This window comes from Schistocerca nitens, chromosome 1 (assembly GCF_023898315.1).
Source record: "Schistocerca nitens isolate TAMUIC-IGC-003100 chromosome 1, iqSchNite1.1, whole genome shotgun sequence".
Lineage (NCBI taxonomy): Eukaryota > Metazoa > Arthropoda > Insecta > Orthoptera > Acrididae > Schistocerca > Schistocerca nitens.
In genome coordinates, this window is record NC_064614.1 from 390,560,178 (window position 1) to 390,584,830 (window position 24,653).

A 24,653-nucleotide genomic window follows, 5' to 3' on the forward strand; every position below is an offset into this window, starting at 1 on the left:
TCTGTGTAGAGCCACACAAAAGAGAGGCAATTTACCAAACTACCAGCGTTCTCAAATTAAAAGCTGGGACTGATCTGTGACTGGTGGAACTGCAGTTCCGTAGATACTCAAGTTTAAAAGAGATGACTAGGACGTTTTGAGCAACCAGATACTTCTTGTGCTACAGATATAATTTCGTAACGAGGATGCCACCTTTCATATTTATTCGTCAGTTCAGTCTGTTAGATTTCAGTGGCTTGCAGCTCACGCCCTATGTAATAATTAGACGTGTCAGTTGTTGACAATATCTGGTGCTTGGTAGGGCAGAGAGTAAGTGTTTTCCTGTTAGGTAATCGCTGACGCTAGTAAGTGCTGCACTGAAAGAGCTGTGCTGAATTCCTCCATTTTATGCGACGATTTCGCGAACAATCGTTGTTGCGGTTCTCAAAATTTAACTGCCAGCGTGTTAATAGTTCCTTGTTCACATGTTGACTAAATGTCGAGAACCATTTTTATGCCTAGCTTCGTAGTCGTAAGCAAAGTTTCTTAAAACTAGGTAATTGTTGATAAACAACAGCACTCTAAACAGCAAAATACTATCGTGGAGAAGACATCGCTACATTTGTCACCGTGAGTGTTGCCCAAGGCCATTTTATTACTGCGAACTGAAGAGTGTTGCCCTATTCTGTATGAGGTAAAGTGAGAGAGGTTTTAGTGCATTCTTTAACAGGCGTCACAGTGATTCAGCACACTCTATTGTGGAGTGGGATGGTTGACGCAAGGGGATAAACACAGTATGATTCATAGTTCAAGAACAAAACTGGCAATTTATTTGAAAAAATTACAGCAAAATATGTTAATTTTCTTTTTAATCAATAAAACTAGCAACCAACTTACAGAGGAAGTCACAACAGAAGAGATTATTGCCAAAACACCACCTTAGAGGTTCTATTCTTTTACTTTACACTAATTCAACCAGACTCGCTTATCTTTATTTCAATCGAATCATTTTATTTCAAAACCGTGAAGTAAACGGATTTGTCAAATTTAAAAAAAAATTAAAAATCATTAACTTTGAATGAAATGACTTGATACAAGTATCAAAGAATTAAAATTTTAACGTCTTAAAACCTTGGAATTAAATGATTTGTTTAAAGAATGACTCGGACATTAAACGCCAAAATATGAGGGGGAATACAGTCGTGTAGTGCTAAAATCAGTTGATTAAATTACACAACGTTCAGTACGAAGCAACAGTAACTTTGCCACCAGGACGAACGCAGATACAACGGCTCGAGGCAGTACGGCTCGCCAAAGCAAGCTAACACACACCCGGATCAGACGGGGCATTACAGAAAACAATAACAAACAAAAACTAAACTCTGATTACAGTTACTGGACGAATAAAACACACACACACACACACACACACACACACACACACACACACACACCAATATTCAACCAGAAAGAAATGCCAACCAAGAGCTGCGACCGAACGAAGGCCAATTCTAACAGTGGGTTTTCTTGGTACTTCTCAATACCAAATGCGTAAAATTGGCTCAAATGGCTCTGAGCACTATGGGACTCAACTGCTGTGGTCATAAGTCCTCTAGAACTTAGAACTACTTAAACCTAATTAACATAAGGACAGCACACAACATCCAGCCATCACGAGGCAGAGAAAATTCCTGACCCCGCCGGGAATCGAACCCGGGAACCCGGGCGTGGGAAGCGAGAACGCTACCGCACAACCACGAGATGCGGGCCGTGCGTAAAATTCCCTCAAGTATTACTAAAAATAAAAAAAACTTTGGCTTACTTTTAATTCATTAAGTAAAATCTGTAGATTTTACAAAATTTATTGCGCGCTTAAATAGCCACTTCAAACGTTTCACAAATGGTGCCAAGGTCATATCTGCGGCTTGAGAGGAGCTTCAGGAGACCCCTACTATTAAGGGAAATAGGTTAAAATAACTCGGCCTGCAAATTAGTGGCCGTTAAAGCAAAAGAAATAGTATGGAGCAGGAAGTTAAACTCCAGGTCACCCTTAGAATGTGCTCACAACCCATCGGCTCAAGACGTAACAAGAGTACAGGGAGCTTAATCATTATGATTACTTAAGGCAGCTTAAATAATTATACATACAAGAAGCTCCAAATACGGTGTCAGGAGAATCGAAATTATGAAGGACAACGCAATAAAATTCGTAAACTGCGGCCCTTATTGCTGTACCAACTCAAATAGTGGGGAATGACAGTTGAAGCTCAAGAGCTCGCTCGGCATTTCACTACTAGTTGGTTTTAGCCTTAACCTTAAGATAGTCTCTCTTTTTTCTTTTTTTTCCTTCTTGGGATCCTCTGGAAAAAAATCCAACTTCTTGATACAGACAAAGTATAAATAACAGTTCGAAACATGTGACAAATTCAGGTAGGACGCTTTGCGGCCATAAACACAATAGCTGTGCACAAATGAAAGTCCGCAAGGACTTGTATAAAACCCAAGTCAACCGGTATTAAAAACATTGCAGAGGAGTTCAGACAGTAGCTCCGAGGCACCAAATTCTACGACGTAGAACAATCTAAAACTACTCATCACATGGTTAATCACAGGAACGGGTCGCTCACAACTGGCAGAGAATGGTAACAAACACAAGGTCCAAGGTAATTTCACATAGGCTTGCTTCTCACGACATATGTCACCAGAGACGAATAGCGAACGCGCCTCAGGGCTCTAAGTGTAACTTTGCGTTCAACTCGCACCGGCCAGCCACGTACGCTCCTGCCAAAACAGAAACACAGCTCTCCAAAGCCAGCGCGACACCGTTGTCCCACTGGTATCAGTTCCGCCTCACGCAACGGTTCCAGCCAGCCCGTGCTTTTCGGAGCACTCTGCCCCGCCTGTCACGCGCAGGTGCTGTCGTCCCGCCGCCGAGCCGCACTTTGGCAGAGATGCAAACACGATCACGCTTCAGATAGGTCGAAGCGAGCAATACGGCTCAGTGTGGATCACGTCCGATTTTTAGTCAATACCAACACTTGGCGGGGATTGTCATTCCTTGTTTACATAACACAATCAGTGGCGTGTAATATACACGGGGAAGTCACATTAATGTGACCGCCGGCTCTGTTCGACGTCAACGTGCATAATCACCCACAAACAGCAGGTAGTGGCAGCAGCAGTGGAGGGTGTGTAGTGTGTGTCGAGGAAACGCGAAAAACAGTGCAGTCGTTGTAATACGGAAAATGGAGCGATTTATCTGACGTGCAAAAGGACATCGTTGGCTTTCGGGCCATGAGTGGAAGCATCCCCAAAAAAGCTGAATTTGTGAACTGTTCATGTGCCGCCGTGGTTGAAATGTACCGCTCATGGCAAAAATGGCGCTATCCAAAACCGGCGCCTAGAGAACTGTGCGGACCGGGCCATTGATAACAGGGGTGAACGACGGCTGCCGGGATGTGTACGGGCGAACAGACGTCCAAATGTTCAACTACTGCCCAGATGAATCGAGAGGCTACCGTGTCTCCGTACAGCGAACTTTTTGCTGCTTATGGCCTCCACGGCGGGCACCTGGTTCTTGCTCGTACGGTGACTGCTGTTCATGGGCAACGAAGGCTGGAATTTGCCTGCCATTACTGGAAATGGACGTCCATTGAGTGAGTGTCGACGGGAGGCGTTTGATCATGAATAGATTTTTATGCTGCATCGGGCAAATGTCGGAAGGGTCTAGACCGGAGGAGGGAACATCATGATCTAGGGAATGTTTCTGTACATTCCTTGGGTGATCTTGTGGTGATCCATTATGCCTTCCAAAGGTAAAAGTACGCCTCTATCCTTTGGACGTTTTCCCCCCTACATGGAATTCGTTTTTCCTCGGCAGGATGTCATCTGGTAGCAGGACGATGCAACTTGTCACACAACTCGCAGTGTGCAAGCGTGGTTCGAAGAGCACTAGGACAATTTTACCGTATTTCCTTGGTCAACAAACTCAATCGAGACTCTGTGGGGTCACCTCGATCTGGCTGTTCGCACTATGGATATCAGCCGATGAACCTAGCGCAGCTGGGCACGGCACTGTAGTCGGCATGGCTTCCCGAACCTCAATCGCTCTCTTCTTGCACGTCTCGCTCCACAAAAGGTGCTTATTCAAGTTTTTGATATGAGGTCGCATTAATCTGACTGGACAGTGTGGGAAGACTGCGAGACAGTCCTCAGGAGCAGCCGGGAATGGGCAACGAAAATGGTTCGAATGGCTCTGAGCACTATGGGACTTAACATCTGAGATCATCAGTCCCCTAGAACTACTTAAACCTAACTAACCTAGGACCTCACACACATCCGTGCCCGAGGCAGGATTCGAACCTGCGACCGTAACAGCAGCGCGGTGCGTGACATAAACGCCTACATCTACATCTATCTACATCCATACTCCGCAAGTCACCTGACGCTGTGTGGCGGAGGGTACCTTGAGTACCTCTATCGGTTCTCCCTTCTATTCCAGTCTCGTTCGTGGAAAGGAGGATTGTCGGTATGCCTCTGTGTGGGCTCTAATCTCTCTGATATTATCCTCATGGTCTCTTCGCGAGATGTACGTAGGAGGGAGAAATATACTGCTTGACTCCTCGGTAAAGGTATGTTCTCGAAACTTCAACAAAAACCCGTACCGAGCTACTGAGCGTCTCTCCTGCAGAGTCTTCCAATGGAGTTTATGTATCATCTCCGTAACGCTTTCGCGATTACCAAATGATCCTGTAACGAAGCGCGCTGCTCTCCGTTGGATCTTCTCTATCTCTTCTATCAACCCTATCTGGTATGGATCCCACACTGCTGAGCAGTATTCAAGCAGTGGGCGAACAAGCGTACTGTAACCTTCTTCCTTTGTTTTCGGATTGCATTTCCTTAGGATTCTTCCAATGAATCTGTCTGGCATCTGCTTTACCAACGATCAACTTTATATGATCATTCCATTTTAAATCACTCCTAATGCGTACTCCCAGGTAATTTATGGAATTAACTGCTTCCAGTTGCTGACCTGCTATTTTGTAGCTAAATGATAAGGGATCTATCTTTCTATGTATTCGCAGCACATTACACTTGTCTACATTGAGATTCAATTGCCATTCCCTGCACCATGCGTCAATTGGCTGCAGATCCTCCTGCATTTCAGTACAATTTTCCATTGTTACAACCTCTCGAGACACCACAGCATCATCTGCAAAAAGCCTCAGTGAACTTCCGATATCATCCACAAGGCCATTTATGTATATTGTGAATAGCAACGGTCCTATGACACTCCCCTGCGGCACACCTGAAGTCACTCTTACTTCGGAAGACTTCTCTCCATTGAGAATGACATCCTGCGTTCTGTTATCTAGGAACTCTTCAATCCAATCACACAATTGGTCTGACAGTCCATATGCTCTTACTTCATTCATTAAACGTCTGTGGGGGAACTGTAGCGAACACCTTGCGGAAGTCAAGAAACACGGCATCTACTTGTGAACCGGTGTCTATGGCCCTCTGAGTCTCGTGGACGAATAGCGCGGGCTGGGTTTCACACGACCGTCTTTTTCTAAATCCATGTTGATTTCTACAGAGTAGATTTCTAGTCTCCAGGAAAGTCATTATACTCGAACATAATACGTGTTCCAAGATCCTACAACTGATCGACGTTAGAGATACAGGTCTATAGTTCTTCACATCTGTTCGACGTCCCTTCTTGAAAACGGGGATGACCTGTGCCCTTTTCCAATCCTTTGGAACGCTACGCTCTTCTAGAGACCTACGGTGCACCGCTGCAAGAAGGGGGGCAAGTTCCTTCGCGTACTCTGTGTAAAATCGAACTGGTATCCCATCAGGTCCAGTGGCCTTTCCTCTTTTGAGTGATTTTAATTGTTTCTCTATCCCTCTGTCGTCTATTTCGGTATCTACCATTTTGTCATCTGTGCGACAATCTAGAGAAGGAACTATAGAGCAGTCTTCCTCTATGAAACAGCTTTGGAAAAAGACATTTAGCATTTCGGCCTTTAGTCTGTCATCCTCTGTTTCAGTACCATTTTGGTCAGAGTGTCTGGACATTTTGTTTTGAGCCACCTACCTCTTTGACATAAGACCAAAATTTCTTAGGATTTTCTGCCAAGTCAGTACATAGAACTTTACTTTCGAATTCATTGAACGCCTCTCGCATAGCCCTCCTCACACCACATTTCGCTTCGCGTAATATTTGTTTGTCTGTAAGGCTTTGGCTATGTTTATGTTTGCTGTGAAGTTCCCTTTGCTTCCGCAGCAGTTTTCTAACGCGGCTGTTGTACCACGGTGGCTCTTTTCCATCTCTTACGATCTTGTTTGGCACATACTCATCTAACGCATATTGTACAATGGTTTTGAACTTTGTCCACTGATCCTCAGCACTATCTGTACTAGAGACAAAACTTTTGTGTTGAGCCGTCAGGTACTCTGTAATCTGCTTTTTGTCACTTTTGCTAAACAGAAAAATCTTCCTACCTTTAGAACCGCACGGCCACAGTGGCCGGCAATTGGCAACGATGGTGCGAAATTAAAGGTGCTTTTTCCCATAAAGGGAAGCAGATGTTAAGAAATCTTTGTCTTCGATGGGTTTTCCTCTTCCCTGTTAGTTCCTGGAGTTCAATCCGTGTGGTTGGCCTCCGATTGTTGTTTCTTCTTAACTGGATCTTCGCTTTTGATTGATGGTCCTGTTGCAAGTTGCTCGTGCTTGGAATGCAGATTGGCGTCACCAGGTAGCGGGACCTGACGCGTCTCTGTCTGCGATGTAATATTTCCTTCGAACGCCTGGATCTTAGAATTGTGCAAGACCCGTAGAGAAGGATCGCCCAGTTTCGTTGAAGCGTTCTCGAACAGCCGAAATGACATATTTTTGCCAAAAATAAATTTAATAATTTTGAAAAACTAAGATCGGCGTGTATCCTTTTTTAATGCTGATTATCAGTGACAAGTTTTTATTATCTACAATATCTACTATTATTTTATAGCATTGTAAACAGTGACTCCTATCCCTCAGTGTATGAGAACTTTAACTTTCCTGCCTTAATCTCCGAATGCTGACGTCACCAACCGCTGAGCGTACGTCGCGAAGCGGGGGCTCAAGGATGCAACAAATGGATAAAAATTTTATAAACACTGCTTTCATACATTGAACTATAGTATACAGCAACTGCATGATGTGTGTGTACCAACACGGAGGGCGGTATAGGGGGTGGGTTGGTGGACGTCTCCCGGCATCTGATCGCGCTCCACACGTAGTGCCACCCTTGGTACTCGGTCCTGCAGTGTTCGGAACTTCTTCACATGCTTTTTCGCGGCGTTATCCCATACCATCGTAGCGTGCTCACGTGCAGGTCTGAGTAGCGCATTCTGCAGTACGGTGCCGACCTGCGGCGGCGGAGCTGAGCTTGAATTTAGCACTAGGTAGACGGTGATGCGTCGTTCAGACCTATTCTTAATTTCAGCTTTCTGCCGTCACGTTTGACGCTTGTCTAACGTGACGCTAAGGTAGCGTACCAGCTGCGCCTAAGAGATGCGTTGCCCACGATGTTTATTTGCTGAAACAGGCTGGAACTCGTCGGCTCCTTCAGACACTGTCGCAGTCTCAGCAGGGCTCCCTGTGTTGTGTGTTGCAGCGGTGTTCGTGCTGTACCCGTACCTGACGATCCACATGCGCGAGCTGGGCATCAACGTGGAGGAGACGGCCATCATGTCGGCGGTGACGCCGGTCGTGGCCATCGTGATGCCGCCGCTCGCCGGCATGGTCGCAGACCGCATCGGCAACTTCAAGGTGAGGGCTCTACGACCGCCCCGGCCACCTCCTCTCATTCGTTTTGCTTTCGGAAGACACACGATACAGCTGCATCGAACTGCGCGTAATCTCGCTCGCCGTTGGTCTAGAATTTCCCAGACCGCTTCATTCCCTGATATCCCTTTCGTAGTTTTATTTTAAACCGCGATGAGACCTGGATGTGTCTGAATATCTCACCTGTTAACAAGTTTGTTCGTGGCTTTTTTTTTCTTAGAAATTCTCAGCGTGCAGTGACGTAAATGTCTTAACTGCTGTAACACCTGTACGAATGGACATTTTCTCTAAACTCGTACATGTGTATTGGTCGAAACGGCGGTTTTGTTCAGTGTTCGGTAACGATGCAGCGTAACATCAAACTGTTCTTATTGCACTTAATTAAAGTTAGTTCATTTAAAAAAATGTTGCACGTTATTAAAAGAAAGTACTCAAATCATAAGCTCAATGGAGATACTCTGCCAGAAATACAGTTAACGGATAAGTACACTGTCCGTTCTTCGGTCCCATTCAGAGCTAAAGTCTCGGAGAGAATTAACGGCAATGAAATGCAACATTTCAGTTTCTCTTTTTTTTTCTTTTTTACTAGAAACACGAGGAAGAGTAACTGTTTCTTTAAAAAGTGAAACTCGTGCTGTCAGTTTTCTACATTTTTCCCAGGGACAGATACTTCCCTTTCAATGAAATTTGCAGTTTTTATCTGTAGTAAGAAGATTGAAAACGTCCGTCTTTGAATTGTCAAGACATCCCGTGGGTAGGGTACCAGGCAGAGCTACAAGCGACGATGTGTTTTGTCAGTTACTATTTTTTAAAATTCTTCTGGATTAACAATTGCGTGTTTGACACCCTATCTTCTCCCCCCACCCCCTTTTTTCTCCCACCGCCCCTATACTGACATGAAACGCCTCCTCTTTATGTTGTCTTGTTTATACACCACAGTGGATATGACAGAGTTTTGTTTTAAAAAGAGAGGGTTACTCCTGATTCTAAAACAGAGGGACACTCCTTATGACAGATGGGATAAAACGGTAGCCAACTTCTGTTGCTCGGCCACCCTCTAACTTCTGCAATATATAATAATAATTATTATTATTATTAATATTAATATTATTAGTCATAATGTGATGTGTGTGTTGCTTAATAAGCTGAAGTACTCCCCTGACCAGTTCAGTAAAACCCTGAGTTGCTAAGCTATGCTGTAGCATATGAATCTGCATGCCCAAGAAAGGAAAATGGTAAAGGTACTTGTCCGTCAGTATTATGGGCCTACTAAATTAATGTGCAACGAAAATGGATATTGGTCCCTCGCTATCGAATATTCCACCATATACCTCAGTAATATGCCAGATCATTACCCATCATACTCAGCATGGAGCAATCTTCTAAAAAGCAGCTAACGACTTGCCTTTTGTCCATCTGAATCCTGACTTCATGTAAAGAAACGCTATTTGCTAATGACTTGAGATTGCTGCGTGTAATTAGTTTAGTTAACTGTTTGTGCCATCTCAGAGCATTTACGAGATAAAATATCGTTTGTAACAAGTGTGCACATTAAGGAAGCCTCGCAGCATGGAACTGCTTTGAGTAAAGACAATAAATGAAACTACTTGGCTCAGACGAAATAATTTATAGAAAATGTTAAAAATATGTTTGTTGTTCTAAAAGGAATGAGACACATTTAAAAATCCCTCATGGGTCATCAGAATAGCAAACTCAAATAAGATTCTCTGACACAGTAATCAAATCATACACTCTTAACGCACAACTTGTAACAAGGCAATGATTTTTTTTATAACGCAGGAGGGGATGATAACTTTCAATCTACAGCACGACAGATTGCAAAGATAATATTCGACCCTATAATAAGTTTCCAGTTAGCTAAAATGAACAGTTTCACCATATGGAAGAATATCGTCGCAAGTGTGTTCGCGGAGTGGTAACAAGTTAACACTGCTGTTACTTAGAATGCACTCCTAAAATAATCATTTTCTTCTACGATGACCTCACAGTCTCAGTTAATTTGAAGAGCGACATTTTTCCGCAAGTATGTATATTTTTTTATTTTTCATGCTACTGTTTTTTGGCACTGCCCAGTGTACAGTTTCCATCCGACCGCAAACTTTCTTATACGCCGACGATGAAAACCGGCTACAAAGATACGAAATGCATCAGTGGAGAAACTGAGATTGCTCAAAGAGCTTACGTAGATAAATTGAAGCTAGCTATAACAGAAACAGGTAAAGCACTGTAAAGACAACCCGCTATTGGAGAAATGAAAAACATAGTGAACCAAAATAGAAACTGCAGATGAACAGACGTCTTTCATCAATCTAATGAAAAGTTGATTTTAAAAATCTGATTTCATTGTTCACGCAGCAGCAAACAAGGAGGGTTTCTTCTGACTGTATTACTGGATTTCGTTCTGGTCGTTAGCGACCGAAGCAGAATAGAACACGGGAATGACATTAAGTATAGTAGTCCTCCAGGAAATTTTCAACTGATGAATAGCGCAGCTTCGCATGACGTACCGATTGTAGTACCACAAAGCTAACGAGACACTATAGCCTGAAAAAATCTGGAATCGCTACAGTAGTTGCTAAGGTAAATTGTGCTTAATTTTAAAGCTAAGAATAGTTATAATGCGTATAACGGCATCCCTGCAGACAAGACATATGACGATTAACCTCGTTATTCAAGACTCTGTACTATAATGATTATTCAGTGTGACGTCCAAGAGATAAGGGATAATGAAGTGAATTTAGCAGCATAATTAGGCGTCACATGTGGCGACAAGTGGATGGTGACAGTGTTGACGAACATTTACTTGAAACTTTGTACACCTTTAGTAGGCCATTGAAACGACCACACCGACTTCTTGCGGTCGTACATCAGTTACATAATAGACGCGTAAAACTTCTCTTGCGATTTTCTCGGAATTGCCAGAGCAGTGCACCTCGCTGCTTGCACATTGTTGCTTTAATGCCCTACTAAAGGTGTAAAAAGTTTGAACGTCTTGATCTCCCCTTCAAAGTTTACTGGTTCTCGGAGACGAGTAGGCTAGCTAGCTGTCCGTTACCACAAATGGGGAAATTTTGCATTGCCCTCTTGTGTTCTGTTTCCAATGGTAGAACTATGTGGAGACATTTGCAGAGACAAAGCTACTTAGATTACTTGTAAAATCGCCTTACCCAGAGTATAACTTTCTTCTGAAGTATTTTAATTACCTTCTAGTCTATTATGTTACACTACATACGGAGATCGTATTTTACTGCAGAGACTGACTGTCTAATGTTGTAAGTTAAAAGCGCACCAATCGCCCTATAACAGCCAATAACAGTACAGGAAGAGCTTTTTGAGTGCATTGCGCGACGATGGATAAAATGATATCGAAATACTGGAGAATCCTAGAAGCGTGCTGAAATGGTCTTCAGTGTGTAACAGTACTGATCCATGACACAAGCAACGGGAAAGTCTTTTTTTTTAAAACGCGGTGCTACTAAAATCTGCCACTGTTTCACAGGTTGGTTGGTTGGGCGCCGTCCGGCGCTGGCTGGGGAATCTTATTACAAAGAAAGCGACGGACGTCAGGAAGATACTACAGTATAACCATCTACACTACCGCTTTGCATTTGCCGAGGACATAATCAGCCGTGACTGCCAGAACGTAATCTGTTGTGACGAATCAGTGTTTTTCTTAGCGGTGGTCTAAGATTTCCGAAGTGTCTGCTTCAGAAGTTAGACGGTCGGCGTGAGGCAGGTCAATATACCCATAATATGAGCAATATTATGTTCCTATGCCTGTGACAACTTTATCTTTGGGTATTAATCCGTTTCCAGTAGGATTTTCTCCAATAGAAGCATGCAGTAAAAGTATGAGCCTTGTGCTGGTGTGGTTTGCAGAACAGGATAACGTCTCTTCCTCACTCGCCTCCTCCTCCTCCTCCTCCTCCTCCTCCTCCTCCACCGGGCCACAGTGGGCATTGAAAGTGTACGAGCGGAGACGAAACGGACCATGGGAGAAAACTTGCGAGAGGTTCGGTTTGGTGTCAATACAATCTCTTGCTCGTCAGGTGGTCCGTGGATATGCAGATTAGATTTGCTGCTAATTCTATACCCCAGATCGTATAAAATGATAGATTACCTCCATGAAGTTAATAGGCCACTTGAAAAATCAACAGGCGTGCCCATTATAAACTTCATATGAAAAGTTTCTTATATCGTCAAGCGCCTCGCCTACTACTTACGGCTGGAGGACCTGGGTATTCATTTGAATATGTCTAGTTGTTGGTTGCAGAATCATCGCGTTTGGTCAGGCAGTATGTAAATTAATCAAAAACACATTAATACAGAGATTACAAGAAAATGTTTTTGCATAATAAACAAAAAATGATACAAATGAGTGATTATTAGGGTTGCCACCAGTGATGCTGGACTGTAACCGTAGAAATGGTGCCAAGGCACATAAAGGACAAGAGTCGTGTATTCAACCGTGATAGAAAACTTAATAATTCTTTAAACAAAATTACAAAAGGCCTCCATGAATCCTGTCAGAGCAAACAACAGATTAACGAACAAAAATCGGAGAGATCACCACCAGACTTTTGTACTCACTTATATAAACTCGACAACGAAACGAAACATGAGTGGTTATTTGAATACGGAGACAGATGCCCCTTCGAAAAAAGAAATAGACTGCAGAACACATGTATATAAGTGCATGAAGCTCACTGACAGAATTACGAACAAGCTGAAAGCAGTAGATAGGAATGAACTCGTCTCCCTTCGCACTGCCACGATTTCCGAAGTTGGAGGTGGCCATCGCAAACGGATACCGAGCGAGGTGGCGCAGTGGTTAGACACTGGACTCGCATTCGGGAGGACGACGGCTCAATCCCGCGTCCGGCCATCCTGATTTAGGTTTTCCGTGATTTCCCTAAATCACTCCAGGCAAATGCCGGGATGGTTCCTCTGAAAGGGCACGGCCGACTTCCTTCCCCATCCTTCCCTAATCCGATGAGACAGATGACCACGCTGTCTGGTCTCCTTCCCCAACCAACCAACCATCGCAAACGGGATCTTGTGGTGGCTGCAACTGAGATGGCTGCTGACCAGTCGCGCCGTAGTGGCTGGTGTGGGTCGGTGTGTTGTGATTGGGAGTCGCGGACCTCATCATCTTTCCAACTACCGATCGAGGTTGTGGAAAAAGTCCTGAGTAAGTTCAAAGTAACACGTGGAAGGCTTATCACTGGGCTGAAGTCCAGAACAACATAGACGAGCACGGAACCATCAGTCGTGTCAGAATCAAGAGTTCCAACCCAGAATCCCACACTAACTTCTTATAATCTTCCTTCAGATCTAGGAAGGGCATCCGTCACACTCCTTCAAGCCAATCCCAGAAAGGGCCTAAGTGCTCCTCCAATGGAGGGGAATAGAGGGGGGGGGGGGTGTCTGGAAGTCGGTTTACTAGCTACCGCCAACAAGTTAAAGATATATCCACTAACGAGATTCGTGTTTACGGAAATGAGACAGTGTCGCCATTTTCCCACTGCCTGACTTGATTGTAGGATAATTCCCGAAATTTTGGTGTCAGCTTCGCACTGGATTCCCACGGAAAGGACAGAAACACGTGTGGCCCATGTATTTAACTTGCGGAACAGTGTCTGAAGAACAAAAACACAGCGAGGCATCGGGAAGTGGGCAGCTGAAGACTCCACCGAAAGTTTATTAACTGGCTGATTTCTCACCCCTTCCACCACCGTTTCCAATTATATTGTTGAAAGTTCTGGCCACCCTCCCATTGTACCAGGCACCAGGAGGATGAGCACTGAAAGGCTCGTTTGGCTGCTTGTGCTGTCCATTAGCGCGAAACCCTCACTCTGAGTGACAGCCAGCTGAGAAAAAGCTATTTCAAGTAATAAATGTTAAATTAGGTTCAGAGAGAGGCGCTAAAAGATACGCCCCAACCACTCATCTAGTCAGCGTGAAAAAAAAGTGAAATGTTGACAAATAAAACACGAATCGGAGGGTAGATGAAGTAGGAATAATCTCGTATGCTAATCCAGTATGCAAATAAAAATGAGAAGGCCTGAAACAGGCCGATGCCTCGCAAACTGGTCATAACCTGTGCGCAGAACGAGGAACCCAACATGAGTTTTGGAACCTCACCCTAGCTGCCTAGGAGATGGTGGCAGAAGCTGTGGTATTTCCCAATTGATACATTCTCTACCTCAAAGAATCCATGTGGTCAGCGACACTGCCACCACGACGGGTGTCCAGTGTTTTCGGTAATCGCTCAAAGTACTTACCGTCAAGTGGCCACGTTAAGAGTTGGTTCTTTAAGAGGTTTCCTACGTCGACCTTCCTGTGGGCGTGTTGTACGCTTCCAACACGCGCTTAAGTGCCCTTCGGCTTTCAGTTATCTGAAGGACATCGACTCTCCTAAGGTCTAGCCACAGAGTACATGCTTCTAAGGTAACTTCAGAACACCGCTGACACATGCAGAACGTGGAAAGCCTCGCTGCAGTAGCGACGGCGAATAACTTGTCCTTCCGAACTGTGTAAAGATCTTTTAAGAGTACAGTCTCCTCTAGGAACAGACATTAGAACAACGGTTACCCTACTAAATCTTTACTAAATAGTCATTGAAGTCCAAAGTTATGAGCTAGAGAAGAATTAGATTGGCTGAATATCTACGTCTACACTTAGTGCTGTACCCTGCAAACAACTGAAGTGCATGGTACAGGGTACTTCCCATTGTAACAGATTTTATGGCTTTCCCATTCTATTCACGTATAGAGTGCGGAAAGAATTACTGTCCAAATCCTGCTCTGCACACTGTAGTTAATGTTGTCCTCATGATCCCTACGGAAAAGATACGTTGGGGTTTGTAGAATGTTCCTAGTGTCATCATTTAAAGCCGGCTCTTGGAACTTTGAAATTAAGCTTTCTCGGTATAGTTTACTTCTATCTTCAACAGGCTGTCAGTTCAGATTCTTCAGCATCTCTGTGACACTCCGCATGTGTCAAACAGGCTTGTGACCTTTCGTGTTGCGCTTCTCTAAATGCATTCAGTATTCACTTGTTGTTGTTGTTGTTGTTGTTGTTGTTGTTGTTGTGGTCTTCAGTCCTGAGACTAGTTTGATGCAGCTCTCCACGCTACTCAGTCACGTGCAAGCTTCTTCATCTCACAGTACTTACTGCAACCTACATCCTTCTGAATCTGCTTAGTGTATTCATCTCTTGGTCTCCCTCTACGATTTTTACCCTCCACGCTGCCCTCCAATACTAAATTTGTGATCCCTCAGATCATGTCCTAAAAACCGGTCCCTTCTTCTTGTCAAGTTGTGCCACAAACTCCTCTTCTCTCCAATTATATTCAATACCTCCTCATTAGTTATGTGATCTACCCATCTAATCTTCAGCATTCTTCTGTAGCACCACATTTCGAAAGCTTCTATTCTCACCTTGTCCAAACTAGTTATCGTCCATGTTTCACTTCAATACATGGCTACACTCCATACATATACTTTCAGAAACGACTTCCTGACACTTAAATCTATACCCGATGTTAACAAATTTCTCTTCTTCAGAAACGCTTTCCTTGCCATTGCCAGCCTAAATTTTATATTCTCTCTACTTCGACCATCATCAGTTATTTTGTTCCCCAAATAGCACAGCTCCTTTACTACTTTAAGTGACTCATTTCCTAATCTAATTCCCTTCAGCATCACCCGACTTAATTCGACTACATTCCATTATCCTCGTTTTGCTTTTGTTGATTTTCATCTTACAGCCTCCTTCAAGACACTGTCCATTCCGTTCAACTGCTCTTCCAAGTCCTTTGCTGTCTCTGACAGAATGCAAGGTCATCAGCGAACCTTAAAGTTTTTATTTCTTCTCCATGGATTTTAATACCTACTCCGAATATTTCTTTTGTTTCCTTCACTGCTTGCTCAATATACAGATTGAATAACATCGGGGAGAGGCTACAACCCTGTCTCACTCCCTTCCCAACCACTGCTTCCCTTTCATGCCCCTCGACTCTTTTAACTGCCATCTGGTTTCTGTACAAATTGTAAATAGCCTTTCGCTCCCTGTATTTTACTCCTGCCACCTTCAGAATTTGAAAGAGAGTATTCCAGTCAATATTGTCAAAAGCTTTCTCTAAGTCTACAAATGCTAGAAACGTAGGTTTGCCTTTCCTTAATCTATTTTCTAAGAAAAGTCGTTCGGTCAGTACTGCCTCACGTGTTCCAACACTTCTACGGTATCCAAACTGATCTTCCCCGAGGTCGGCTTCTACCAGTTTTTTCATTCGTATGTAAAGAATTCGTGTTAGTATTTTGCAGCCCTGACCTATTAAACTGGTATTCTGTAATTTTCACATCTGTCAACGCCTGCTTTCTTTGGGATTGGAATTATTATATTCTTCTTGAAGTGTGCGGGAATTTCGCCTGTCTCGTACATTTTGCTCACCAGATGGTAGAGTTTTGTCAGGACTGGCTCTCCCAAGGCCGTCAGTAGTTCCAATGGAATGTTTTCTACTCCGGGGTCCTTGTTTCGACTCAGCTCTTTCAGTGCTCTGTCAAACTCTTCACGCAGTATCGTATCTACCATTTCATCTTCATCTACATCCTCTTCCATTTCCATAATATTGTCCTCAAGTACATCGCCCTTGTATAGACCCTCTATATACTCTTTCCATCTTTCTGCTTTCCCTTCTTTGCTTAGAATTGGGTTTCCATCTGAGCTCTTGATATTCTTGCAAGTGGTTCTCTTTTCTCCAAAGGTCTCTTTAATTTTCCTGTAGGCAGTATCTATCATACCCCTAGTGAGATGAGCCTCTATATCCTTACATTTGTCCTCCAGCCATCCCTGCTTAGCCATTTTGCACTTCCTGTCGAACTCATTTTTGAGACGTATGTATTCCTTTTTGCCTGCTTCATTTACTGCATTTTTATATTTTCTCCTTTCGTCAATTAAATTCAATATATCTTCTGTCACCCAGGGATTTCTACTAGCCCTCGTCTTTTTACCTACTTGAGCCTCTGCTGCCATCACTACTTCATCCCTCAAAGCTACCCATTATTCTTCTACTGTATTTCTTTCCCCCATTCTTGTCAATTGTTCCTTTATGCTCTCCCTGAAACTTTGTGCAACCTCTGGTTTAGTCAGTTTATCCAGGTCCCGTCTCCTTAAATTCCCACCTTTTTGCAGTTTCTTCAGTTTCAATCTGCAGTTCATAACCAATAGATTGTGGTCAGAGTCCACATCTACCCCTGGAAATGTCTTATAATTTAAAACCTGGTTCCTAAATCTCTGTCTTACCATTATATAATCTATCTGATACCTTTTAGTATCTCCAGGATTCTTCCATGTATACAACCTTCTTTCATGATTCTTGAAGCAAGTGTTAGCTATGATTAAGTTATGCTCTGTGCAAAATTCTACCAGGCGGCTTCCTCTTTCATTTCTTACCCCGTATCCATATTCACCTACTACGTTTCCTTCTCTCCCTTTTTCCTACTACCGAATTCCAGTCACCCATGACTATTAAATTTTCGTCTCCCTTGATTATCTGAATAATTTCTTTTATTTCATCATACATTTCTTCTATTTCTTCATCTGCAGAGCTAGTTGGCATATAGACTTGTACTACTGTCGTAGTCGTGGGGTTCGTGTCTATCTTTGCCACAACAACGCGTTCGCTGTGCTTTTTGTAGTGGCTTACCCGCATTCCTATTGTTTTATTCATTATTAAACCTACTCCTGCATTACCCCTATTCGATTTTGTGTTTATAACGCTGTATTCGCCCGACCAAAAGTCTTGTTCCTCCTACCACCGAACTTCTCTAATTCTCACTGTATCTAACTTCAACCTATCCATTTCCCTTTTTAAATTTTCTAACCTTCCTGCCCGATTAAAGGATCTGACATTCCACGCTCCGATCCGTAGAACGCCAGTTTTCTTTCTCCTGATAACGACGTCCTCCTGAGTAGTCCCCGCCCGAAGATCCGAATGAGGGACTATTTTGCCTCCGGAATACTTTACCCAAGATGACGCCATCATCATTTAACCATACAGTAAAGCTGCATGCCCTCGGGAAAAATTACGGCCCTAGTTTCCCCTTGCTTTCAGCCGTTCGCCGTACCAGCACAGCAAGGCCGTTTTGGTTAGTGTTAGAAGGCCAGATCAGTCAGTCATCCAGACTGTTGCCCCTGCAACTACTGAAAAGGCTGCTGCCCCTCTTCAGGAACCACACGTTTGTTTGGCCTCTCAACAGATACCCCTCCATTGTGGTTGCACCTACGGTACGGCTATCTGTATCGCTGAGGCACGCAAGCCTCCCCACCAACGGCAAGGTCTATGGTTCATGGGGGGGGGGGGGGAGTATTCACTTAGGTGCATCGATTCTTCCTGGGTTGGATGGCGAGACAGCAGCCGATATGTATGTAGTACATATCAAAAAGCTGTTAGCTGTATGTTTACCTTCATTTTAATGTAGACACTACCGCTTTCAGCTATACGGTGCACCACCATCAGGGACTAAACAACATAGTTACAGCGATATTAACAATAAATACACAGAATATGAATATTGTGTGTAGATAAATGAAATCATACGTCACTAATCAATAAGGTATGAGCAGATTTCCAATATGAAGCCACCATATTCGAAGGTTCCAAAAGATATGTTTATTATGTAGATATAAAAAAAAAGAGATGCCCCGCGAAATGGTTAAACCGCTGGTAAAGTGTGACTTTTGGACCTTCTAATTTATTCTGTATCTACATAATAAACGTAGCTCCTGAGATCTTAGTGACGACTTCGTATTGCATATATTCTCACATGTTATTGATTATTGACAAATGTGACTCCACATATCTTATCCCATGTTACTGTTGTTAATACTGCCGTAAATTTGTTGTTTTGTGTCTGATAATGACGTACTACATCGCTGAAACGGGTAGTCTATAAAATTAAAAATGAGCTTCCCGAAGACGGTTTTTTCATATTTATTACATTCAGTATTCCATGTTAATCCTGGTTGGTTCTGGTCCCACACATTTGACCAATATTTTGGGATACATCGCACGGGTGATTTGCCATGGATGCTGTGTATCCAGTTTTGGTTTAAGATATTGCGACGTCGTTAGTACAAACTTCCAGTTGATTGCGTTCAACTCGTAACACCAGTTGGTCGAATGTCCTGACTTTCAGTCCGTGACAAGAATAATAGTTGGAGCTTGGAAATGAGAAGCCCAAACAAATCATGAAGCTTTCGGCCTACCAGGCAGGCTAACAGACAGGGAATTAATATCCATCGTATCAGTCTTAAGTTTGCTTAAAGGGCAACAAGGCGTAAGCGCTTCTGCTGAGAGACCAGCCAGAAAAGATTCTGAGACGCCTACTGTATGCCGAGTGTTCGTAGTAAATAAACGAGTAGCTACCGAGTTGATTCAGCAAACTCTAGCTAGTTGTAGGCCGTCTTGGCCGGGATAGTATCTGGCTGGGGAGCTCCGTAGGTGTTTTCAGTTAATTTTCTTTGGAATGTGATTCTTTCGAGCTTGCTGTGGTGGGCGAAACACTCGCTGCCTCTAGAGCAATGTGGCTCAGAATTTCTTCCGCCAAAGCGGGCTCGTTCCTGCTTGACAAAACTGAGAAACGACACAGTAAAGGCACGTCAGTGGAGATGTTCTGTTGCAGGAAGGTTTCCCACCATTTTAAGGTTACTGTTTAGGCTACACTTTAGTTAGTTAGTGTACACTTTAGTTAGTTAGTGTACACTTTAGTTAGTTAGTGTACACTTTAGTTAGTTAGTGTACACTTTAGTTAGTTAGTGTACACTTTAGTTAGTTAGTGTACACTTTAGTTAGTTAGTTAGTTAGTGTACACTTTAGTTAGTTAGTTAGTTAGTGTACACTTTAGTTAGTTAGTGTACACTTTAGTTAGTTAGTGTACACTTTAGTTAGTTAGTTAGTGTACACTTTAGTTAGTTAGTTAGTGTACACTTTAGTTAGTTAGTTAGTGTACACTTTAATGTAGCTCGATGAACAGAATTAATATGAAAGAAATCAGTATCTGGATAATACGCAACCAGTTCCAAAAGCCTTCCTGGCTTCGTTAAAGTTGGCATTTTGACAGCTGATTTCTCATTGTAAAAAGTGTTCATTCTGGCGTTATACACTGTTTAGAATTTGGTGATCAAAAATCAGAGTTACCAGTTGATAGCAGACTAGTTGACTAGAGACGGAGGTGTTCATTAAGTCATCAGCAGGTTATTTGGGACAGATTCCTGATTCCTCCACAGTTGCTTTGGTGGCTCGATTACTAAACACCGTTCCATGTTTTTACTATCGAATACCACCTTTGTGATCTTGTAAACAAATGGGCTACGGGTTGGCACATGATATGTCTTACTGGTAGATTTTTTAGTGCTTTCATTCACATATAAGAAGCATACTAGTCATCAACAGCACACTTTAACGTAAAAAAAATACTGTACACTCGAACCATACACGGAAAAAATCTTGAATTAAATCTTGTCTGGCAAAGTGCGGAAAACTACTCAGAATCACGTTTCGTTAAGGGCATCAGCTCACTGTTTCAAAAGGGGTCCGCATATTTCAAGTCACTCCAGATGACAATCTTATAAATATTACGATATGGCATCCCTTAGTTGAGTATAATGGTTGTACTTACAAGGGAACCTCCCCATCGCACCCCCCTCAGATTTAGTTATAAGTTGGCACAGTGGATAGGCCTTGAAAATCTGAACACAGATCAACTGAGAAAACAGGAAGAAGTTGTGTGGAACTGTGAAAAAATAAGCAAAATATACAAACTGAGTAGTTCATGGGAAGATAGGCGACATCAAGGTCTCTAAGAACACCGGAGCGCCGTGGTCTCGTGGTAACGTGAGCAGCTGCGGAACGAGAGGTCCTTGGTTCAAATCCTCCATCGAGTGAAAAGTTTAATTTTTTTATTTTCAGTTTATGTGACAAACTATTGTGTTTTCACCACTTTTTTGGGAGTGATTATCACATCCACAAGAAAACCTAAATCGGGCAAGGTAGAAGAATCTTTTTACCCATTCGCCAAGTGTACAAGTTAGGTGGATCGACAACATATTCCTGTCATGTGACGCACATGCCGTTACCAGTGTCGTATAGAATACATCAGATGTGTTTTCCTGTGGAGGAATCGGTTGACCTATGACCTTGCGATCAAATGTTTTCGGTTCCCATTGGAGAGGCACGTCCTTTCGTCTACTAATCGCACGGTTTTGCGATGCGGTCGCAAGACACAGACACTAAACTTATTACAGTGAACAGAGACGTCAATGAACGAACGGACAGATAATAACGATGTAAAAATAAAGAAAGTAAAATTCTCACTGGAGGGAAGACTCGAACCAAGGACCTTTCGTTCTGCAGCTGCTCACGCTACGAGACCACGGCGCTCCTGAGCTCACATTGTCCATGATGTTGCCTATGTGGCCCATGGACTACTCAGTTTGTATATTTTGCTTATTTTTTCACAGTTCCACGCAACTTCTTCCTGTTTTCTCAATTGATCTGTGTTCAGTTTATCAAGGCCTATCCACTGTGCCAACTTATAACTAAATCTGAGGGGGGTGCGATGGGGAGGTTCCCTTGTTAGTAGAATTCAATAAGGTATTACTGTAGAGGTAGCTTTGTGTGCTCGAAACTTGTACTTTAAATAAAAGTGTAATATTGTTATATAACATTGCCGGTATTAGAACAAGAGAAAGAAAAAGCACGCTCTGCTATGCCCTTTAATGTAGTGGAATTTGTTCTGACAGGTTCGTTTAACAGCAGTTAAGGTGATATAGTGAATAACCTTCAGAGGCAGGAAAAGCTGTGTGTGCCTGGTATGGCCTCCAAACGTCGAGGTATCGTTAACCAATAGAATGCAAGAATTATACCTGGTCGTTTGTATTTGTTCTAAACAACTTCGATTGCTCATCCGTGAAGAGGATTCCAGTTCGTTATGTAACTGGTCTGGGCTCTTGAGTGCTTTCAGCATGTAATAAAAGTGGGGAGACTGCTTTCAGCAGCAACTGCTACAGCCAGCAGTATAGCAATAAAGTACATAGTGTATTTTTTATCATGAGTGATAATATTCGCTGCAGTTATAATTTTTTACCTAAAAGGAAAGCTCCACCCGGTCTCGGGACCTGTGTCACATCTTCAGGTACATATAAAATGTAAGTTCACAAAAGTCGAATAACAGAGGTTAAATTAGGTTGAGATAGTGCATCCCTAGTATTTCGCGTAAAACAGGAGCCCCTCTAAATTCCTAGGCTTGTTGGAAAGCCTCTCGCAGAGCAGGACAAAGGTCCGGGATTAAGGGCTTGCCAAACATGGATCCGCACGTTGCTAGGCGGTCTTTCAAACGCAGTGCTGCATACACACCCATTAGGCCCTTTTCAAGGACATACCAGATTTGAAATGTCAGCTGTAGCGGATGATATCCTACAGAAGTCAGAGAGCACTGTTCAGCAATACTGTTCCAGAAAAAAATCGATCATCATCATGAGGTGAGAAGTAAACGTAACTACTGTGTGAAACGAGTGTGTTTTACGTTTCAGATTATGTTGATAGCTACTTTGTTGTTTGCAAATGTGCGTCACTATATTCGAAAGGAATAAGATTCCAACCGCCTCCAGCTGCCTCGCTTAAATGTGTGTTTCTCGTGTTTTGCCACACTGGATTCGCATTTGGAAAAACGACGCATAGCGGAATTTTTGTACCGAAATTCTGGCCAAAATTAATTTTTATAGTTTTAAACATTTAAAGCACATCTTTTCACTTTTATGTGTAAATACCCCTAAGCTACTTAATTTCCAACCGTAGAGGCGCCTTGGGATGAATCTGTATGTATATGTTAGTTTGCCTGCCTGTCTTTCGCTTCATACCACGCTGCTTTCCACAATTTCTGGTCTTTCGGCATGAAAATTCCAACGTCAGCTCGTGAGATGCCCTTATTTAACTGTACAGGTGTCGATGACGCTTTGAGAGGGATGCTTCCATTATAGTAACCAAATGCCTCTTCGCTTGTTCAATAAGTAGTAGGTTTGTCATAATTTCTCGCTGCATTTAAAAAAAATTTACTCTCTCAAGCTAATTCAGTAATCCTACCTATATGTACAACGGTATTTCATGTACTTACATATACATGTATTGAGGTGTGTACGTTAGTATGTGTGGTCCAGGTTGGTGCGGCAATTACGTTCATTTGTCTAATGATCGCGATCACGATAGCCGACCCATATGTTTAAAGTACGTACTATCAATTTTTAGCGTTCGAATTTGCATGAGGCCACTGGTTTAGAGATTCACTAGTATAAATGAGAAAGTATGAGTTTATCTTCTTAAAAAATGTAACATACGAAGTAATTTTAACAGCGTATTGTTTAATGGGAAAGGAAATGTTGGTTATTCTATAAGTACAGCTTAAAGAAATACAATTAATTTATAAATATATAAAACGTCAGTTATGCCAATAAGTTCATCTATTTACACATTCAGTTTTCATATCGGCAGTTTCAATCTGACTCTACAGAATTCAGACCTTCATCCTCTTCCTGAAATTCATCTTCCTCTGCATTCTCTTCTTCACTTCTATGAGGTGGTCTCTCGAAGAAGTTGCAACATATCAAGCTCACTCCTTTTCATTTGTCTTTCCTCAGAACAGCTCATAAAACGGTGGCTGCTAAGCAGCAGCCTGTACAAGACATCTCTGTTGCAGATCTATCTTTTGGTCTTTCTGGAGAAATTTCTACTGTTAAATCTAAAATATTTGTTCCTGACCTCAGAAACTTCTTCTGGTAGTTGACTAATTCGTACAGTAATATATAAGAAACTATCAGCCTCGATTGCAGTAATGAAACCACCCTTTACCTAGTTTTCAGCCCAAATAATTGAGCCTTCTTCAGAAGATATATCTGAATCTATAATTTGTCTCAGAGGGCATGGTCTAGAAATAAAACTAAAACAGCCCGAATAGGCGTAGTAACATTTTAAAAATGCGGTACGTAAGTACTAAGTCAACACAAAGACTTTACTTAAGCTCTGGCGTGCGCCTCGTCTCCATGGACGCCTTGCGGTGGGCTTCGGGAGCTCACGTGAATAAACAATATTTAAGCACCATTTGAAAAATAAAATTCTAGAGATTCAGAATAAAAAAATTGGTTCGACTGAAATGCCACTCCGTTCCCCATTAACAAGACACGTTTCCGGTCTATCTTGTTCCAATTTACTGGAACTGGTCTCGTCCCAGAGTAAGTACCGAATGAAGTCACGGTTATTTTTAGTTGTTGCTACTTTACTTGAAGATCATTTCAGATGCAGAAACATTCCAGTTGCGTCACTCTACGCTCTGACTCACTAACTTTTGGCGTCTCCGTAGATCTTTTTCGCTCTACAGGTTGGAGCGATGAACTTAAATCTCTTGACAAACGAAAACGTTAAGAAATATATATAAATGCTGTCATTGTCTATTAACCGTGACCAGGGGAATTTGGTCTATATTGCACTGAATAATATTTGCCTTCATAACCTTTCATTGTGTCCTGCAAATTTGGCTCGTTGATGGAGAGGATGTGTGTTGCAGTTTATGGTTACGGGCTGGAACTGTCGTAAGTTCCATGGTTATTCCAGGGTCTTGTTAGTGATTCTTTTTGTGGCAAAAGCTTTGTTGCTGAGAGAAACATTTTGTTGTTAGGATTCAAAATTAATCTGTAGATTTCCATTATACCTGGCTGGGTAAGCCGTTTCAGAGTACGCCATCTCCAACTGCGTCATACTTGCAAAGTTTGA

At 42.7% G+C, this 24,653-nt stretch overlaps 1 protein-coding gene across 2 annotated transcripts in view; it reads left to right on the forward strand.

Annotated features, from left to right (window-relative positions):
- LOC126249339 (major facilitator superfamily domain-containing protein 6-like) overlaps positions 1-24,653 on the forward strand; it is a 346,945-nt gene that overhangs the window by 243,033 nt on the left and 79,259 nt on the right. For both annotated transcript variants that reach the window (XM_049950997.1, XM_049951003.1), the window contains exon 3: positions 7,638-7,792. In XM_049950997.1, the coding sequence (XP_049806954.1) occupies positions 7,638-7,792 (155 nt within the window). The remainder of the gene's footprint in view (positions 1-7,637; positions 7,793-24,653) is intronic.